Raw genomic sequence first — 21,466 nt, 5'->3', positions numbered from 1 at the left:
ACTTTATTTCTTTGACTCTAATGGTTTTTCAATGGACCCTATCTTTCAGAGATTGGCAGAATTGAACAGTTTTTTTCCTCTGTGCAACCCTCCATGTGTATGGAAAATGTACTAATCAGCTTTTCAGTGGCAAATTTGCAACTGAATCTTTCATATGCCACTGTTTTGTTGCCTAATGAAAGTGACAGTTTGTGAATTGTTTTTAGAAAGTCCGAATTTTATATTGAACAGAGGGTAAAATTACTGTTTTCAGTATCCCCTTCGTTCTATTGTATATTTTCCTTTCTTTTCCTTGATCTTATATGTCTCATATCCTGACGGTTTGTTACTCTTTTCCTCATATTCAGGAAAGTTGTTTCAATTGTAGCATAAATGGTCTTGACTGCAAGTCCACTTGAAACTTTAATCGGAGTGAGGGTTTGTGTTATGGCTTTGAACCCTATTTCTAAGGCTTGCATTGTGCCTGAATAGGTGGTCCATCATTCGTCTGATAACTTCTTTATCGTCGGAAACCCTGCTTTTACAAGTACATCGTGTGGGGGCTTCCACGGGAAGGTTGAAGCTGAGAAAAAAACACATAAAGCTTCTGCCCAAGGGCAGAGAATAAACAAGCTTTAGTACAGCAGTCCTCAACACGGTGTCCAACCAAACTGATCAGTTGAGCGCAGCATAAAACATTGTCTGCTAGGGGGTTCTTTTTTTTTTATCAAGGCTTGCATGCCAGCATATTTGCTGTTCATATTGAGTGCATTGTTGTAATACTGCTCACAACAATTTTAAATTTGTATATCATTCTTTTCGAGGAGAATAATGAGAACTCTAGCAAGTTCTAGTCTTGTGTGATGCTTATTGGTAAAAATGTAATGAATCTCTCTAATGGGCCATCATCTAAAACGTATCTAAAGATTACTATCAGTTGTTTCGTGTGAATATATATGGAATATAATCAACAGACACTGAGTGATAGTTGGATGTTTTGATTTCCTGGATAATGGTGGTGAAAACGTCTTTGTGTAGGATTTTTTATGAATGTGTCATAAACAGTTAATGATAAATAGGAAACATGATCTTTTCTTTTATTTGCATGTTTCTGAATGTGTTTAACAAGAAATGTATCATACTCAATTAAGAGCTCCAGTATTTCTAAGTAATTGGTATTATGCACTGAAACAACTACTTCATTGCTTTCTCTGAATGTTAACCCTTTGGATGATAAACACTTTTTGATTGAGTGAATGCACTCTAGAACTTGGTGCCAGAATTTTTCCTTTGACAAAATCTGTTCAGTTAAATTGGTGTCGATGAATCTGGTTTTGGCTTTACATATAACAAATTTGGTATTGCAACTTTGATGAAATGAACTTGTTTCATGCTGACTAACGGCCATTGCAACGTGTTTCCAGTCAGATTAACTAGTTTATGCTAATAAAGACGTCTCCATTGCTGTTGAAAACAATTCGCATGAAATTCAGAAAACTTTTCCTTTCGAGAGAGAGAAAGTAGCAAGGCCAGTTTCTTTTAACATCTTCTCCGTTCAATTATACTTTCCACTCGGAATCGATTTTGTAGATGCATTGAAATCCGCATCAGTGTATTGGCAAGGAGTAGTCTCCGATGCACAAACAAAATAATTTCTTCAGAATCTTGTATCCATGTCTCAGTGTCGATTATAAAGGATGAGTTACAGTCTTCGTTACAATTGCAGTAATTGATTTCTTCCTGTTGGTAGAGACTCGATTCAGGTTCACAGTCATCAGCATCAAAAGTTGTAGTTTCTACATGATTGTTTTATAGTCTAGGTTGGCGGTTGTTTTCGGTATTTTTTTTTTTGAGCAAAAGCTCGATTTGATATAAGGAAGTTAATGGTCATTATCATTCAAAGATTCAGTGTTTACTTTGTTGTTTCCACCATCTTGGCTGGTGGGTGTTTCGGTATTAGAGGATGAAGCCCATTAAATCCATTAGCTTCCTGTTTTAGCTAATATTTTTTCCTATTTTTACTTCCTCTTGCTTTGACCCAAGCTTTTCTCAACAGCTCTTGTATTTGTACATTTATATAATAGACAAGACGAATACTTAATGAATAATGTGTGTGTGTGCACATATAAGCATAGTTGTGGGGAGTGTAAAGAGAAAAAGACAGGGTAAAAGAGATGTCAGAACGAACTCCCTAATACTTTCATAACTAACGATATTTTCAAATTTTGTACTTGGATGACTTGTATTCTGTAGCCTTCAGTTGATGATGCTTATCAAGTTGTCAATGAGTTACTTAGAGCTGGTAAGTGAGCCTACATCAAGTAATTATGGATTTTTTACTGAATAAAACGTGAAAAATATTTTCAAGAAGCACTAATAGTTGATACAATATATCCTGAAAGCTTATGGTAATGGTTGAACTCTCGTCTTGAACAAACTTCGAAATATTTGAGATTGAGGAATAAAAAAATATAGATATGTTTCAGTCTAGCCTAGCAACTTAGATCTAGTCTCATTCTAGGCCTATTGCTTGATCGTATGATAAGAGACGGGGTAATGTTACATGAGTTAAACTTCCAACAAAGAGTGCATTGATTCTGTGTAAATTAATGTAAAAGAACCACGTCTTTTTTTTAAAGAGCGATAACGTTCCGATTGATTTTGATCAATGAAAAAATTAATGATTACCACCTGTAAGTGAAAGTTTTTAAAAGGTTTAATTTTTTGTTTTGAGTTTCGAGCAAAGTTATACGGGGGTGATCTGCGCTAGCTATTCGTGATTTAGCAGTGTAAGACAGCTAGTCTTTTACGAACGAATAGTGGGATTGACTGTCACATTATAAAGCCTCCATGGCTGAAAGAGCGAGTATGTTTAGTGTGACGGGGTTTCGAATCCACGACCCTCAGGGTGCAAGTCATGCGCTCTAACCACTTGGCCATGCCGGACTCAAAGGCATAATTATATGATACATTGTTTTTCTGTTTCACTTTATAACCTATTTCATTAGTTGAATAATCAAAATTAATAAAATTTAAATTATATACGCTGCAATGCGCTGTTTTTTGTTTTCCACTAATAGTGTATTTCATTGACCAATAAATTTTCTAATTTAATAAAAGTAAATATCATATGCAGTTTATATTTTCCTGTGAAGATATTTTGTGCATTTGTTTGTTTGTTTTTCGCACAAAGCTACTCGAGGGCTATCTGTGCTAGTCGTCCCTAATTTAGCAGTGTAAGACTAGAGGGAAGGCAGCTAGTCATCACCATCCGCAGCAAACTCTTGGGCTCCTCTTTTACCAACGGATAGTGGAATTGAATCTCACATTATAACGTTCCCACGGCTGAAAGGGCGAACATGTTTGGCGCGACAGGGATGCGAACCCGCGACTCTCAGATTACGAGTCGCACGCCTTAACACACTTGGCCATGCCGGGCCATTGTGCATTTGAAAAGTTATCGGTGCATGTGGACTGTTTGGTTTTCTTTTTGTAAATATACAAACGAATATCGCTGTAGAATTATGCTAAATTTCATAAATTTACGATATATTTTGCGTGATGAAAATATATTACAAAATCTTCAAACCTTTTTTTTATTGAAGCATTAATGTATTTAAATAAATCCAGTTTTTCATCGTTGTTTAAATCTTATTTTAAAATTTTAAAAATATATAGGTACGGTGACGATCCGTTCGTGTGCGAGCCCATTACTCCGAAGTCCCGATAATCCGAAAATGTTTTTTTTTTTAATCTGTAACAGTTAAAATATTAAGTTGATTGTTCGGATAAATTTGTGAAATAGTATTACAAAAAGACCCCAGGGTATAACCTGCAATTTATCATGAGTGGATGGACAACGTTTATCACCATTTTTTTGATACTATTTTTTTTTTGTATGCGTATGGTGTGTTAGCTGCATATTTACCCATCTAGATTGGATCTGAACTTATCTCCTCTGGGAGAATGGACATTCAAGATTCTTTTGCTATAGTACTGTGACAATGAATGTTGTATCTCCAACTCACTAAACATGTTGAAAGCTTTCAGTCTGTAGAATTATTTGACATTTGGCGGAGGAAATAAGCTGTATACTACAGTATTAAATCAAGTATTTCTTATTTCTGTTGTTTGTACTATTAGACCAAGTCGTAAGGAACGGCTGTTCCCGCGAACTCTCGCCAAAAAAAAAAAAATCTCTTAAACTTTTCATTTGAAAATGCTTTCATCTGTAACGGAACTTCGGATTTATTTATTCATTGCACTTTGAATCATTCTGTGAAAACCAAAAATATGTGATTATCGGGCCTTCGGAATAGTGGGCGGTAACCCTAGGTACAATTTTAACTTCACTTAATTATGGCAAGATTATGGTAATTAGAAATCAGTTTTCGTTATGGTTAGTTAGCTGCATAAAGGCACTTTGAACATAGAAAAATTAGGAAAAGCTTTTGAAAACTGTAATAATTGGTCGATACTGGTTGTAGCATTTCGCCTTGTCATACACCATCTTCAAACAAACACTTTAAGTTTTACAGAACCGCAAGTTATGACCTAAACATGTTTTTATTTCTATGCTGAGAAACAGAATTAATTAAAAAAAAAGATATTTGTGCAACGTTAAAATGATTTGTTGGTTTGTAATTAAGCACATTACTCAATGGGCTATCTGTGCTCTGCCCACCACGAGTATCGAGACGCAGTTTCTAGCAGTGTATGTCTGCAGACATATCGTTGTGCTACTGGGGGTGCGTTGAAATGATATAAACATATATTTACTGAATTTAATTCCTTACACAATATCTTGCCTGGCATGGCCAAGCGTGTTAAGTCGTGTGAGTCGTAATCTGAGGGTCGTGGGTTCGCATCCCCGTCGCGCCAAATATGCTTACCCTTTCAGCCGTGGGGGCGTTATAACTTGACGGTCAATCCCACTATTCGTTGGTAAAAGAGTAGCTCAAGAGTTGGCGGTGGGTGGTGATGACTAGCTGCCTTCCCTCTTGTCTTACACTGCTAAATTAGGGACGGCTAGCACAGATAGCCCTCGAGTAGCTTTGTGCGAAATTCCAAAACAAACAAACACAGTATCTTATGATGTTTATTATACTTTGCAAATTGTATTGTTGAACAGTTAGGGTTTTCTGTTTATTTTATTTTATGAATAATCAAGTTGGATGGTAACTGTTTCGTATTGTATATTGTGAACAGCTTTGTTGACAGTCATAGCTGTCATTTATTGTATTTTCTAAACAGCTTTTTTGGACAGTTAGGGATTTTTTTTTAGTGAACGACTTTATTGGACAGTCAGGGTTTCCTATTTATTTTGGGAACACCCTTGTTGGACAAACAGTTATGGTTTCCTGTTTATTACATTCTAAAAAAATATATTATTGGACAGTCAGTGGTTCATATTTATTATATTTTTATGAATAGTCAAGGTTTCCTTTTGTATTTTGTGAAAAACCTTGTCGGACATTTACGGTTTCCTACTATTTGTAATTTATGATCAGCCTTGTTATACACTCGTTTTTGCCTATTTGTTGTATTTTATAAACCGCTTTGTTGAACAGTGAGGGATTCCTATTTATTATATATTTTTTGTGAGTGGCCTTATTAGGCAATCAGAATTTCCTATTTAATTTGTGAATACTCTTGTTGGACAGACGGTAATGGTTTCATGTGTCTTATGTTCTGAAAACAAACTTGTTGAAGAATCAAAGATTCCTATTTATTGATTTTTATGAGAAGCCTTATTACACAGCTAAGACTTTAATGGATAATCTGGGTTTCCTGTTTATTGATATTTATGAACAGTGTATTTGTAGTGGAAAGCAAAAAAAAGTATGACAATAATTTGCTGAAGTATAGGACATTATCGAGAATCTTCCATAGCGCATTCACTTTCTGTGGTGAACATGGGAGTAAGAATTGACGAAAATTTGTATACGACAAGAGCTACTTAAAAATTGTAAGGAATTTAAGGCATTATATATATATATAGTAAGTTAAAATATATTTTATGTGTTGTTGTTGTAGGGCTAAGGATTCTTCTGAAGTAGGCATGTGTGGCGTGTTAACGATTAATTCGAAAAATAAACGAACAGCACTCACTCTACTTCTTTTCAAAATAATATTTAAGTTTGGAATAAGGTAAACGTATGTACGGATTTTTTTTTACATTATAGATTATTATAGGCATATTTTAAACACTATATAGTTATTTTCTTGTTGTCAAAAGTCCACTTATGTCTATTCAATTGCTTTTAGAATTTCAGTTGATAAGCCAAACTATTTTTCTCTATTACTATTGCCAAACTATTGGAGTATAGTTCACTTGCGTTTCATCGAGTTACCACAGTTGTTTTCTATACTTCTAAAATCATGTTCTTTTTTCGTATTTAGGCCTACTTCCAATTCCAATAAATGTCTTCTTTTTGCATACAGACCTACTTCCAAATAATCATCTACTTTTTGTCAAAATCCACATAAACAGATTCAATTTCTCAGAAGTCTCTTTGACAGAATAAACTATTCATCTTATCTATGTTAATACTGTTAGTCTCACTTTAACATATATGAATTGTTAGGCCTTCATTCTCTGTCCGAAAGTCTCTTTTACCTGAATTTACTTTATTCTCGCCTTCCCTGTCTTTGTCTCCTGTTTTCAGCTTACCTTATACTATTCATACGTTTATTACTAAATCGTCTGCTTGCTACATACCCTGGACGTCAATAAATTTCACGCGACGTTCTATAATCTCTACATCAATGAGTTATGAACACAACGAGTTACGTAACTGAAGTTGTCATAACATTTACTTTAAAACAGTGGTGCACAAAGTCCGGTCCGCGACGAGTCGCCCGCGATGTCCAACGGGAAAGTCAAACATAGAGAGTTCACTCGCTTAGGGTTCGCGCCTGCGCGAAGATTAAGCGCTATAGAAGAATATGCATTAGATTAGATACTGGATGGTTCCATATTTGTGTCGAGCAATAAAGAAAATTTAACAAGCAGTGATGCACAAACTTTTTGAGTCAGGGACCACAAACAGACTTCTCGTAATCGTTGGGGGCCACAAAAAAGTGAAGATTAAAATCGTCCCACAGTTGTCTCACACAAGATGGGCATCACATTTACGAATAAACAAATAAAGATTACATCAAAGAGTTTGCACATTATTTTAAGAAATGTTATGATACGTCAACTGTCACAAAGTCAGTGTGATGGATGTTGATGCATGTCATCTACGAGCTTAGAAATGTCCGGCTTGATGTTTGACATTGAAACACGCAAGACTGCTTCCGGATGATCATCAGTCAGCTGATTGCGAGTGTTTTTTTTTTGTTCAGTTTCATATGCGAGAAAGCCTGTTCGCAGCAGTACGTGCTGCCAAACATGCTGGTGTGGACAAGTGCATTCTCTTTCAGATTAACAAATGTATCAGGCAACGTTTTGTAGAAGTCAAGCAAACTGTTTTCTAGGGAAATAGCACGCAGTTAATCAGATGCCTGGAGATCAGTAAGTTCGAGCTGATATTCTGCTGACAAGTCATCCACTGACACATTGAACGGATCAGCAGAAAGTTTCATCAATAATCTGCATTGGTCAAAGTCATGAAACCGTGAGTTGAAGAATTGAATCGAGGTATCTAGCTTTCCAACATAAACTTGTATGTCAATGTCCTGATTATTCTGTAGCTGTGACTGAAAAGTGGGAAAGTGCACGAAGTTGCCTGATGCTGCCGGAACAACTGCAACTTTGTCCTGAAAACTGAGACGTAATTTGCAAGCTGACAGACGAGCTGATTTTGCCTTGCAACTTCAAATTCAGATCATTCAAGTGTTATGTCACGTCGACCAGAAAGGTCAAATCAGCTTGCCATGCTGGATCAGTCATGGAAACCACTTCTGTGTCTTTGTTCTTGCTTCTGAGGAATTCTATCACCTCATCAATCAACTCCCAGAATCTTCTGAGCATCTTCCTTCGACTCAGCCAGCGTACTTCACAGTGATACACAAGGTCACCATAGTCTGAACCAATGTCTTCAAGAAGACTTCGAAACTGACGGTGATTGAGCCCTCGTGATTTCATGAAATTAATGGTTTTCGTCACTAATGTCATCAGTACCTGAAAACCAAGTTCTTTACTGCACAGGTTCTGTTGGTGAATAATACAGTGCAACTTCACCAACTGTCTGTTCTGCTTTCCTCGATGCTTCATCAACAGTGCTACCAGCCCGCTACTTTCTCCAGTCATGGCTGGTGCTCCATCAGTTGTCACACTTACCAGTTTCGTGAAATCCAATGAAACACTACTACACAGTCGTACTGTCTCCTCGAATAGAGCAGACCCAGTTGTCTGACCTTTCATGGAACCCACACCGGTTAGTTTCTCTGTGATATCAAACGATGACGACACACCACGAAAAAAACTAGTAGCTGTGCTGTTGAACTGATGTCAGTCGACTCGTCTGTTGCCAAAGAGAAGTAGACAAATTTGGCTGCTTTATTTGTAAGCTGCCTTGTCACGTCTGCTGAGAGGTGTGAAATTCTTCGTTGAACTGTCATACGATTCAAAGCCACCGTCTGTAGCTTGAGAACTGCTTCCGGACACAACTTTTCCAATGCAGTAATCATACAAAGCTGACTGCTTTGAGAAAACGTTCTGCTGGTGATTTAGCGACCGTCGCAGAGATTCAATTCGAGCTGTTCGTTCATCACCGACAATGTTGTGGAAATCTTTATGCTTCGACTCATAATGACGCTTTATATTGGATACCTTCGCTACTGCTACTGTCGAATGACACAGCAGACAAATCACGTTCTTCGGTTGTTGAACAAAACAGTATTGCGCAGTCCAATTATCACGAAACTGCCGGTTTTCGTCAACTTTTAAATTATGATTAGCTGCCATTTTGTTACGAAATAATATTAAAATAGGGCTAGTAAGTAAATCTCGAAGAACAATTGGAACGCGTGAGATTTCGTAATTACGGAAATATTACGTCATTACACCAATGATTAAATGCCTATGCATTAACGAGATTTGCTTATTAAATTTTCTTTATTGCTCGACACAAAATGGAACCATTCAGTATCTAATCTAATGCATATTCTTCTATAGCGCTTAATCTTCGCGCAGGCACGAACTCTCCATGTTTGACTTTCCCGTTGGACATCGTGGGCCATTTGGCGGCTCGTCACTGGCTGGACTTTGTGCACCACTGCTTTAAAATATTTGCTTCTAACTCTCGTGTTATGAACAGAATTAAAGAATCATAAAATATTCACTCAAAAAATAAATTAATAATATTACACCAAACAGTCTTTTATATCATGAGACATACAAGTAGATGTTTGGTCTTTCAATAATGAATTATTTAGCAGGATCCAAAGTCTAGATGGAATATTAGCATAGATATACTTAGAGCCATAGGTGGGCTGATTGAAGCTGTAAGTTTGTTTAAAGGAAAAGGATAAATTATATGGTAGAGATGGGCTTCACTTGAGTGGGTTAGGATGTGTGTTTGAGAAAGCTTTAAGTGTAATAATTTAAGACAGTATAAACTGAACGGATATAGTTGTGCATAAGTTTGAAAATTTGAGAATAAATAAATTAATAGGATAGTTAGGACAGTAAAGAGACTGGAAAAATTGGTTCTTGACATTGTAATGGTTTCTGACATTGGGCAGATTATTTTATAAAAGTAATAAAAAGTCCAGTCCACTTAAGGCTTAGGCTTAACATACGTAAAAAACTAAATAATTACATGTTAAATTTCGTTTGTTATCTACAACACAAATTCAAAACTGGCTGTGTAATACATTTGCTAACTCAGTAATAAATAAAGAAACCATAAAAGACTCATAAACTAAGTAACTACAATGCTTTGTTTTTATTTTATTTCATAATAATAGTTTCATTTACGTCCCTTAAGTCTATATATGTTGTGATGTCAAATACATATCTGGCTTCCAGTCTAGACACTTTTTATGTTGACAAAAGAAGTTTATATATTATGCCAAATCTCCTTCTAGAAAACAGTGCAAACATCTGAAATATTAAAAGTAGTTTAGAGAAAAGGATGTGGCTGATATTATCCTTGCATTTGTTAGTCCATATTTCAGGTGATCCATTCTGCCCTGATATTCTTTTAAAGTTTTTTTAGTTTGCTATTATAATAATCTTCCTGCATACTGTTTTTGCATTTTTGTACATCATCACATTTGTTATTATAATATTCTTGCATTTCATACATTTTTTATTGTAATTTTTGCAAAGCTACTTGAAGGCCATCTGTAGCAGCTAGATTTTTATTTTATGTCTTCAGTTTTGTTATTACAAGTTCTTACATTTTTAACTGTGTTTATTAATTAACGATGAATTAGACAAAATAAAATAATAGTTCATCAACATCAATAAGTTTCCTCCACAAACCGTAGAAAACATTATACGCACACACCTAGACAGAAAGCAAAATCAACCAACAAAAGTAAATATATCTCATGAATCAAAAAATCACGAAACCATATACTGCTGCATACCATATATTCCTGACATCAGCAGACAAATAACCAACATTTGGCAAAAACTAGTAACAAAATATGACATTCCAGTTAATACCAAATTTATTCAAAAACCAGGCACAAAACTGAGGTCTATACTATGTAAAAACTACACTGACAAACACCACACCAACATTATTTATAAAATACAATGTGATAACTGCCACGACTTCTATATTGGAGAAACAAGTAGAAAAATGGAAACCAGATTCAAAGAACATAAAAAAGTCACCTTCACACGTTTTCGAACACTGCAAGTCAAATAAACACAGCATAACCATAGAAAACACTCAAATACTAAATAAAGAAACAAGCTTAAACAAACGCAAAATTAAAGAAGCCTTAGTTATACAACAACTTAAACCCAAAATAAACCAATATAAAGGAACGCCTTTATACCTATATTAATATAATAAAATAAATAAATTATATATTCAAACATCTAACACCGCCCTCTACGTTCCGACACTCAGTTACACAACCCCTTCCAAACATGTGGTCAGCTTCCGGTCAATTACCTCTTTCTTTATGAACCTGACGATGACCAAAGAAGGTCGAAACGTTGTTCGCTCTTCTATGTAAAATATTCTCTCAACCCAAACGAGCCGTTTTTTGCATATATATTTCTCTACGAGTGGGTTTTCTCGACATCACTGATTAGTGAAGATTTTGTTGTCTTTCTGTTGTACTCATGGCTAAAGGATAATAAAAGGATAAAACCTGACTAGTATATAATTATACATACCAATTGATATGGATCTGCTTCATTAACCCTACATTTTTTGTTATTTTGTGTAACAGTTAATAATTTTGTCTTATCCTTTTAATCCCCTTAAAAAATATAGTGTTACCTTAATATTTTTGTATTTCCTTTCTTAAATCTGTGGCTTTCTTCTGTCTTATACGTATTTTTCTCAGAACTTCTTATCTCTTCTAAAACATTTAAGTATTTCATGTAATAGTCATTGCTTATGAACATATTATCTGTGATGACGAGAAACCCACTTGTTGAGAAATTTATATGCAAAAACGGCTCGTTTGGGCTGAGAAAACACTTTACATAGAAGAGCGAACAACGTTTCGACCTTCTTCGGTCATCGTCAGGTTCACAAAGAAAGAGGTAATTGACCGGAAGCTGACCACCTCTTTCTTTCTTTGTGAACCTGACGATGACCGAAGAAGGTCGAAACGTTGTTCGCTCTTCTATGTAAAGTGTTTTCTCAGCCCAAACGAGCCGTTTTTGCATATAAATGAACATATTATCTGTATCTGTACAAATTTCTTTGTTGGAAACTACAGTATAGGACATTCTTTACATTTATCACACACCAAATATTCCACATCTTTTTACATTGCAACTCCTAATCATTTATATTAATCAAGTAAACAAACACCTGAAATCTGCACAAAAAAAGTCTGAGTAACATAAATCTTACACAGTAGTTAATGTGATTTTGTTTTAAATTTTATTTCAAACAAAGTTATACAATCAGCTAAAATTAAACCCATGAATGTAAAGACTGAAAATAGTTTTCATTTAGTGCATCATGGAACATGTTTTGAAACAATCCTTTACATTTTTAAAATTTTTTGTGGATTAATGTCTATTAAATAGGTAGGCAAGAAACCTTGAGTGATGAAGATCATTGAAATGGTTTAATTGTGTAAAATAACTTCAGTAGTTGTGCAGTTGTAGTGTTGTTGTGCTACTTAGCAGGAAAAAACTTAGTAAAACACCAAAACTTCATTTTCATCTGCTGTCAAGACAGAAAAGAAATACAGGATAACAGATTATGGGAAAACTACACAGCAACATAAAAGTTAAAAATAATAAATGCTAGTCGTGATAAAACACTTGGTTGCAAGAGTCAGTCTTCTTCAAACATATCAGCACCACACTTTTTGTATATATTACTGCGTTGACTCAACTATAGATCAGTTTCAAATATAATATGGCCATCATTTTCTGAAACCATGGGAAAGAACAAAAACTTTAGTGTTGTAACATCCTTTTTTAGGTCCACAAAATCAATACTATAACTGAACAGCCTTCAGGCAGACTAGTTGCTAGAATTACCTTGAGCAAGCATCTGAAAGCATGCTATCTGGATTTTCGGGAATGTGACAGGCTAGAATAGATGGGAGAGGTCCTATGACTGGCCATGATTATAAGGCAACTATGAATTTTACATCCTAATTATTAAACAAAAAAACATTGCCTTATAATCATACCAATATGGTAATTGTAATAATAAGTAAGATTTACTGTATGAGGGATATTTTATAAAATTTGTAAATATTTCGTTTAGGATATTTCATGTGACATAAACATGAATTGTGTCTTTGAAAGGTAAAATAAAAGGTTTCATTGTACTGTTTGCAACTTTGGAAATTGATACAATTTTTTTAATGTTATCTGCTCTTTGTTTTGCCTTTTGGATAGACTAGCATTACTGTCTTAAGCTCAGGAGTGTTAGTTGCAGATTTAAAAAAATGTTTTTTGTTTAGGGAATTAGGTATAAAGAAATTTAAATGAAAATGGACTGAATACTACTTTTTTATTAAGTTGCATGTCTTGTTTTAGTTTTGAGACACCTTCAGTGATAGCTCAGTAGTTTAATAATAATTTGAAAACAAGTTTTAAAAAAGGCTAGAATGAGAGATCTCTTTCACATGATAAAGTGATATTTACTGTTATACTTTACAATTGGATCTTTGGTTGTTCAGATTTCTGAGTTCTCAGGGCTCTCTATTAAAAATTTAGGCTTACAATTTAAGGTTGTGAATTAATTTTAAATTCATAATAATATTTTACATTTTTTAGGCTGAGAATCATATGGACTCTGTGATTGAGCCTCATGATGATCAAGACAGGAAATCCAGGCTAACCAACATTAAATACTGTATGTGCCATCTAGGGAATGCAAATGAAGAAGTAGTGTATGTATATAGATATTTTAAACACATTAGTCTGCTTAATTAGAGAATATCTGTGATTAGCTCATATAGAAATCAGAATAAAATAGTCATACCACACAGTCACAAATATTAAAATGTTATTTACTTAGAAATAGCTCTAGATAGTAAGATTACATATTCCTAAAATTTTGTAATTTAAAATCCTTGATTGGTTCTCATTCCTGAGAGATTGCATAGAATTTTATTTGACCAGTTAAAAGGTAAATCAATTACAACAATTCATTCTTGGGAGATCATTTAGCATTATATTTTTATTGATTGAAGGGTTAATCATATAGCATGCTCTTTTATTGGTTGAATGTTTAGTCACTTGTAATGATACTTGTATGGTTAATAAAATAATTAATCATTAAATTGATATATTACTGTATTCTTATCTAGACTAGACAAAGTAGTGTTGACCTCAATACTTGTTGTAATATTTAATTAATTGTATTAATTGTTAATTTTTTGTAAACTTAGATATATATATATATATATATGTTTTAGAATAATGCAGTCTTTTTCCCCTTTCTTAGTATACCAAGATTATCAAGTGCACAATCAAATAGTTTAACCAGGTTAAGAGTCAGGCACAACATACCAGTTGCTAAAAAAAGTAAGTGTTTTACTGATCATAAAGTTGAACTTCTTTCATCTTATTATTATACTATAGTTTCTGACCATGCAGTAAATGTTTACGAGTCTTTAAAAACTATAACATAAATGGTAATCAAATAAAGAAAAAAATATTCAAGTTACCAGTAAATGTTGAACAATATCATATTTTACCTGATGTTTGAAATATGTTAGAAACAAGTTTCAACTGTTATTATTAATAAGTAATTAGTGACCTAGTGAAAAACTGCTACAATAGCTCAATCCTGTAATAATTATTAGTTCGTTGTGATCATGAAACAATCTTATTGTTTTGTTTTCAAAATTGTCAGTATTTATCATATTATTGTCAGTTATGTTAATTTTAAAGTGGTATCTGTACAAAATTCAAGAACAATATCACACATTCCAAAATTTGCAGTTAAACTGTATTCGTGTGTGTGTGCATGCATGTATTCTAGTTATTTGAAGGGCAATTTTATGATAATTTTTGTATATGATAAAAACTATATTTGTGCATAAGTTAAGAAAATTAAAGAGAACCACAGTTTTACAAAATGCACAATGATTTATTAAAAAGGTACCAGCCCCATTTAACAACTGAAGTAGAATATCATTGAAATGTCTACAGTTTTTTAATAAGATCGGTGCCTTTTTAATAGATTATTCACACTTTTTTATCGTTATTGTGTTTTTAATTTAGATATTATTCGTCTGTATTTGTCAATTTATTATTATATATGAAGTCATATTCTCTAATTTTTTTGTTTTGGTCATCATTTTTTTATAATACTGTGTGTAGTGAAATTTTAAAATATAAATTGCTGTTTATTTTTTTTTTCATCTAATCTGTCTTTTCTTTTTCATGTAATGCACTGTATCTTTCTCAGTCCTTTACATGTACTTGGTCATAATCAGTATTAAAATCAACCAAGATTTTGTAAACTTGTTTTATATATGCCATTGCTTTTTCACATAGGCTTGATTTAATATTTCACCTGTTTTTTTCATATTAATCTATAAATATATAATAGAAGAATAAAATCTAATTGATGGTACTGTGTTAAACTACCTTTCTGTGTCTTATCTCTCATATGCTAATTTAACAATTCTTTTTGTGAATTTATTCATAAATTTTTAATATAAAAGAATGCACTTACTTTGTGAATGATGTTTATATTAGTTTTCTATTTAAGGTGTATGTGATCCATATATTTCATTAACCTTTAAAGTACTTACTTGTTTTACATACCATTCACTACCAGCTGCACCTACATGTGTAATCATGTTGAGCAGTTTCACAATTTTGTGTGGAAAAACTGCCTGAAAATGGATGAATTTGCTTGTTTCCTATGTAAAATATTTAGAAAACTACAGCAGTATGTAGTGAGATTAAATATATTAGACAGGCCTGCAAACTTGAACTATGTAAAAGCTGTTTGGGTTTTAGTAATGAACTTTTCACAATTCAGATATCTAGATTTCAAAAGTAATATTCATTTTTTCCATTTTGTAAGGTGTTTGTACAAATTGGAAAAAAAAACATGTTAACTTAGATCAAATTATTATTTCGTTTTTTACCACAATGAACACTTTTTATCATTATGTTTGTTAACAAAAATACAAAGAAACTGAAGAAAAATGATAAACACTGATGTGAAATGAGTATGCATTCTCATTCATCCTATTTTTTTTGTGTGAATCCTGTGTCTTTTAGTCTCAAAACTACATTTTATGGTCTTTATTTTATGTATTACATCTGGAGCATCTTGTTGCAATGATCAGCAGTAATCAGCTATCATGCTGATGTGTCACCTTCCTTGATACCTCCTCTCCATTTCCCTGAAGTCTTGATGAAACCTTTTATCTTGTTCTTCATTGATGCCACTGAGATTTTCAGGAAAATATTCAGTATTTAAGTGTAAGAAAGAAATAATCAGTGATGTCGAGAAAACCCACTTGTAGAGAAAAATATATATGTAAAATTTTCTCAACCCAAACAAGCCGTTTTTACACATGTAAGAAAGAAACTTTCAAGCTCATATTACAACCCAACTCTTTTTAAATTATCAAACATGTTATTGATAATATTTTCATAATTTGATCCTCGTTGTTTCCTAAAGATTTCTTAATAACATCTTTAAAGGCAATCTACACTAATTTTCAACTTTCTTCCCTGTAATTTGAACTGTCCATCCAATGTCAGTTTCCTAATATAAGACCCAACAAAAATCTCTTCTTTATGTTTTGCTTCTGAAAGAGCCAAGAATTGTCAGTATAGATACTTGAAACAGTTACCATCTTTGTCTAAGGCATTTACAGACTATTTCGTCAAGCTGAGTTTTACATAAGGTGGAGGTAATAGGACTTTCTTTGTATTGACCAAACTTTCACAGTTTTTTTGTTTTTTTTTACCCTGGTATCATGCTGACTCTGCATGGTCATTGCTTCTTTACTCAATGCTGATGTCATGCTCTGCTGTCCCTTTCCTACCAAAAATGTGGTTTGTATAACTGGATTGTTAACCCAACAACATACAAAGGACTTTTAAGTCTCCACAACCATGTTCTGTAATGTTCTGCCATTGTTTCTTTACAAGAAATTTACCTTAAATATTACAGAATATGTTTGTGTCATTCACACAACCTCTTATTACCATAATGACAAATGAATAATATTAAAAAAAAGTAATATCAAAGTGCATGCACAAATAAATACTATCCAGAAATGACATGTTGTCTGTTAAATGTTTATGTACTAGTGGTGTATTTCTTGCGGGTTCTGGAGCAGTCAATAAGACTCTCACATAACAGTTGACGTAGAGGAATTTATAGCTAGTGGTTGTCAATATTTTAAGCAAAACCAAATGTGATTCAATTTCAATGAAAATGATTCTCATATGTAAAAGTAAATATTACTTCATGAAAAATCTGCACATGATGAAGAAAAATGGATATCATTTTCGAATTCATTATACAGAAATTACTGTAGAACAAGTAAAATATCTTAAGACAATAAAACTATTCTCTGTTTTGTTCAGATGCTTTGTGCAACTTGTGTGTTATTAGGAATTATGTAACAAAGAAGGTTATGGATTCACAAGGCATATGTATAAATACTTTACAAATATTTGCTGAAAGGTTAATGGAGGGTCCATGTGGACTGTATTGATAAACTTAGAATGGAAACTTAATTGTTTATTTACAAAAGAAAGTAGTTTTTTTTTAATCATGAACGTAATTTATGGAACAATAAAATGAGAAATGTATAAGAAAATTATGTATGCATATTAGACACATGCACACATGGTCATAAAAGAAGTTTATAACTAAAGTTCGGTGTGTAGTTCATGAAAAGCTTTAGAATATTTGGGGCATCATACCTTTTCAGAAAATGGTCCTTATAAGTTAGGGCTAAAGAAAATCCTTAAATATTCAAAATTAAATGTCATTGCTTGTTTGTACCACACAACTTAAAGAATTATAATACACACACATTCATGCACACATATATAAATAAATGTCACATTTATGAGGGAACAATCACAAAATACATTGAATGTTTTACCATGCAACATTATATTATTGTTAGATTTCTGCATCAAGATTTGAAAACGGCCAACAGTTTTTAAGTATTATGTAAAATACTAATTGATATAAAAATATTTTCAGGTAAAAATTGACATGTATAATATTAAAAGTCAAGTTACCATTACAACTGTTTTTACGATACACCAGAGAATGAGGAAGGAACACTGGAAATTACTCCAGAACCTCCTCCAGACCTTCCTCCTAGGGGAATAGGTGCTGTGGAAGTTATATCTACAACAGGAAGAAGCAATGGGAACGAACTTGGAACATTGCCTCAACAAGAACAAATTACAGGTGACAAAAAACACCAAGGGTGCAGACTACTTTAATATATACTACTTAGACGTTTTTTTATCAGTATAATTTTCATAAACATTGTGAACTTAAAAAATGTTAAAATTACTGAGGTGATAATATACCAGGTTACTGTAGTGTAATTAAGGTTTATTAGCAAATTACAAAATTATGCAATTAAGTGATTAAAGTTTTGAACTGAATAACTTCCAGATACAGAAGTTAAGCATTTACAAAATTAAATTAGCAGATGTTTCAGTCAATTTAGCAGAATGGAATAGTTAACAGCACATAAAAAGAACATGTGAGTCCTGTTCTTTTTGTACTCTTGATCTATCTCTTCCTGATGTATTAAAAGGTTAGTATTCAGCTCGCTTGTTAATTTTCACTACTGTAGGCACATTTATACATATCCTCCTTTAGTTTGGAATTTTATATCACCATGAAAAATGTATGTCCCCCTTCTAGACTACTGCCTTTACAGTTTGAAATTTTGTATCTCCATGAAGAAAAGGACATTCCCCTAAAAATTTCCAAGATTTTACCAGGTTCAAAGTTCAATTAAAATATGCATTCAGTTTTTTTCTATCGTACATCTAAAATAAAACTGATAAAAAGGGAGAGAGTTGTTTATCTGTGAATATAGCAGCAGAGGAGTTAAAAGCTATCACATTAAGCTGCATACAGGCATTGTTCAAATTATTAATCTGTCTATTTGTCAAAAAACAGTAGTTATTTGGCTATATTTGTATATATATAAATGATAAATTACATTTCATTAACCATTTGTACTACAAGAGAAAATTAAAATAAATCCTGACTGAGGGAAGAAAACGTGAATTGTCTTAATATCTTACCTCTTTGGTATTTTCCTAAATCATATCCTTGTGTTTTATAGTAGGTGAGCAAGGACCTGATATTTATCAGACTCTGAAGGAATTGGCCATGTTTTCATAGGATGTTATCCAGAAGTGATGCAGCACAACTGGTGTTACGAGAATACCTTGAGGGTCATGGTGTGTTTCTAGTTTGACAAAGTGAGACAAGAAAGGGAGAATATGTTCTTACTTTTAATTTCCAGGGCAGAGCCAAGGTAAACACTTTTAATGTAACTACCTTCTAATATCACATAATGTTTAGGGACAACAATAGACCTATTGATCCATCATGGTTGTCCCATCCTCTAAACTAAATTAGAAATAATAAAACAAAAACTTAAAGCCAGCCCTTATCACTCATATAGTTATCATATTTTCTCTTAAACTCACTTAAATGTACTGTCTTCACAAAATTCAGAGGTTAACAACTTTGTTAAAAAATGAACTATATTAGGTGAAGATGACTCCTGTAATGCAAAAATTTATATTTGTGTCCCCTAGTGATACTATTTTCACTGCTAAGTATGAAATAAATTGTTCATCAACACTATAAATTTTTTACAGTCTTAAACAGCTCAATAATATCATCCCTAAATCTTCTTTTTCCAAGAAAAAACAATTTTTGAAAATTCAGCCTCTCCTTGTATGACAACTCTTCCATCCCAGACACCATTCTAGTAATCCTTCTTTGAATCATTTCCAACAATTCAATGTCCCTTCTAATGTGAGGAGCCCAAGTCTAAACACAGTACTCCAAATGTGGCCTTAACAGTGACCTATACAATGAAACTATAATCTCTTTAGACTTCATTATTTCTGTAGATACAACCTAAAATCCTATTTACACTACCACTAGCACCAGCACACTGCTTGAATGATTTAGAGAGTGATCACCCAAGACTCCTTTCTTTCATGATGCTGTTAAGGTTGTTTCCTTTTAAATTATACTTATAATTTAAATTGTGATAACCCTCATTCATTATATTTTATATATTATAATTAAAACTCATCTGCCATTTATTTATCAAACTTGCTAAATGATCTAAATCCTTTTGTAAAGCAGCAACATCCTCTTCTTAGTTAGCAATACCCAATACTTTAATATTATCAGCAAATACAAGTAATTTATTCATCACTCTGTTATCTCTCATTGATGTAAATCTAAAATAGCAAAAATTCTAAGATTGTGACATTAATTCAGTTTGATTGAACTCCATTTATAATAACCCTCTTCTTCCTTCCATCCAGCCAAACTTCTATCCAGTTAGCTAACCTATCTCCAACACATGTAGAGATGCTCCCCAATGATACAATAGTATTTTGACAGTCTTACAGTGTTAGAAACTAGGTTTCAATACCTATGGTTGGCAAAGCATAGGTAGCTCATTGTATAGCTTTGTATTTAACTAAAAACAAACAAATAAACCTATAGAGATAATTTTTTTACAAAGCTATTGGTCAGTCTAGGCTATCCCATCAGAAACACAACCCAAAACCAGTCCCTTGCATTCAAATGTTTACTGTAATGACTACACCCAATGACAACCCACCCCATTCTAAAAGGCAAACAACCTATTAGTAAAATAAAATTTTCTTAATTTAAGGTGACTTCTATGCTGCCAAAATTTATATTTATATAACCTATTTCTACTGTTCCCGTTATTAAGTATGAATAATGATGATGCATCAACATTATCGATTTCATTAACAGTTTTAACCACCTTAGTTGGGTCCACTTCGACTTTTCTATTTTGAAAAGAAAACAATTTCAAATATATTAACTTGTTCTCATATAATAACCTTTCCATCCCAAGTATCATCCTAGTAGCCTTGCTATGAATCTTATCCATCAATTCACTGTCAATTCTGAGGTAAGGAACACAAAAATGAACACAATACTTCAAGCCTAACCAATGACTTGTACAATGAAATTATAACGTTTTTAGACCTGTATTCACTATGTTTGTACATACAACGTAAAATCCTATTTTGTCTTGCTACTAGCAACAAAATATTGCTTGTATAGTTTCAGAGACTGATAAACCCCAACTTCAAAGTCCATTTGTTCCACAATGCTGTTAAGGTTATTCCTTTCAAAATTGTACTTCTAATTCAAATTATGATATATCATATCCATTATCTCATATCTAATATAATCAAAAATCATTTGACATTTATTTATCCAACTCACCAAATACTCTAAATTCATTCTACTGCTGTCTGGTTTATATTTGCTTCTTTCTTGCATATTTATGGCTCTTACTTTCCATGTAGTTATCAGTATGTACCTTTTTTTTCCAGTTGTAAAAGCCAGTTGCAATTTCGTTAAAGGTGAATGGTGATGTGTCATGCAGTTGTTTCTATTCAGTACAGATTCCACAAAAAAACTGCGCACTTGTCACAACTACTTCCTTTGATTTCGCTTCATCCCTTCTCCTCTGTGTTGTACTCTATTTATCATAGATAGACTACTGTAACAGATTTACTGTTATACATTTATTTTAATACCTATATTGTTTCAGTTTGATTCATGTGACGTATACTGTTGGATGTGTACTGAGCAAATCCTGTCTATTCTCTGAA

At 33.0% G+C, this 21,466-nt stretch overlaps 1 protein-coding gene and 1 long non-coding RNA gene across 4 annotated transcripts in view; one reads left to right on the top strand and one right to left on the bottom strand.

Moving 5' to 3' along the window:
* Positions 1–21,466, top strand: part of LOC143244590 (uncharacterized) — a 73,617-nt gene that overhangs the window by 40,633 nt on the left and 11,518 nt on the right. The window contains exons 3-6 of the mRNA XM_076489554.1: positions 13,370–13,485; positions 14,043–14,122; positions 17,859–18,005; positions 18,904–19,098. Coding sequence (XP_076345669.1) covers positions 13,370–13,485; positions 14,043–14,122; positions 17,859–18,005; positions 18,904–18,962 — 402 coding nt within the window. The 3' untranslated portion in view covers positions 18,963–19,098. The remainder of the gene's footprint in view (positions 1–13,369; positions 13,486–14,042; positions 14,123–17,858; positions 18,006–18,903; positions 19,099–21,466) is intronic.
* On the bottom strand, positions 12,281–21,424 carry LOC143244591 (uncharacterized). Of its 3 annotated transcripts, none has more exons than XR_013025218.1 (3): positions 21,075–21,422; positions 18,863–19,029; positions 12,281–12,511 (listed from the first exon to the last, which is right to left on the bottom strand). It is a non-coding gene; the product is annotated as an uncharacterized LOC143244591 (long non-coding RNA). The 3 variants fall into 3 exon arrangements; XR_013025219.1 differs by lacking the exon at positions 12,281–12,511 and adding an exon at positions 15,664–16,008 and having other exon boundaries at positions 21,075–21,424; XR_013025217.1 differs by lacking the exon at positions 12,281–12,511 and adding an exon at positions 17,807–17,942 and having other exon boundaries at positions 21,075–21,419.

Source organism: Tachypleus tridentatus, chromosome 2 (assembly GCF_004210375.1).
Source record: "Tachypleus tridentatus isolate NWPU-2018 chromosome 2, ASM421037v1, whole genome shotgun sequence".
NCBI lineage: Eukaryota > Metazoa > Arthropoda > Merostomata > Xiphosura > Limulidae > Tachypleus > Tachypleus tridentatus.
This window is presented reverse-complemented; position numbering and strand designations above follow the sequence as displayed.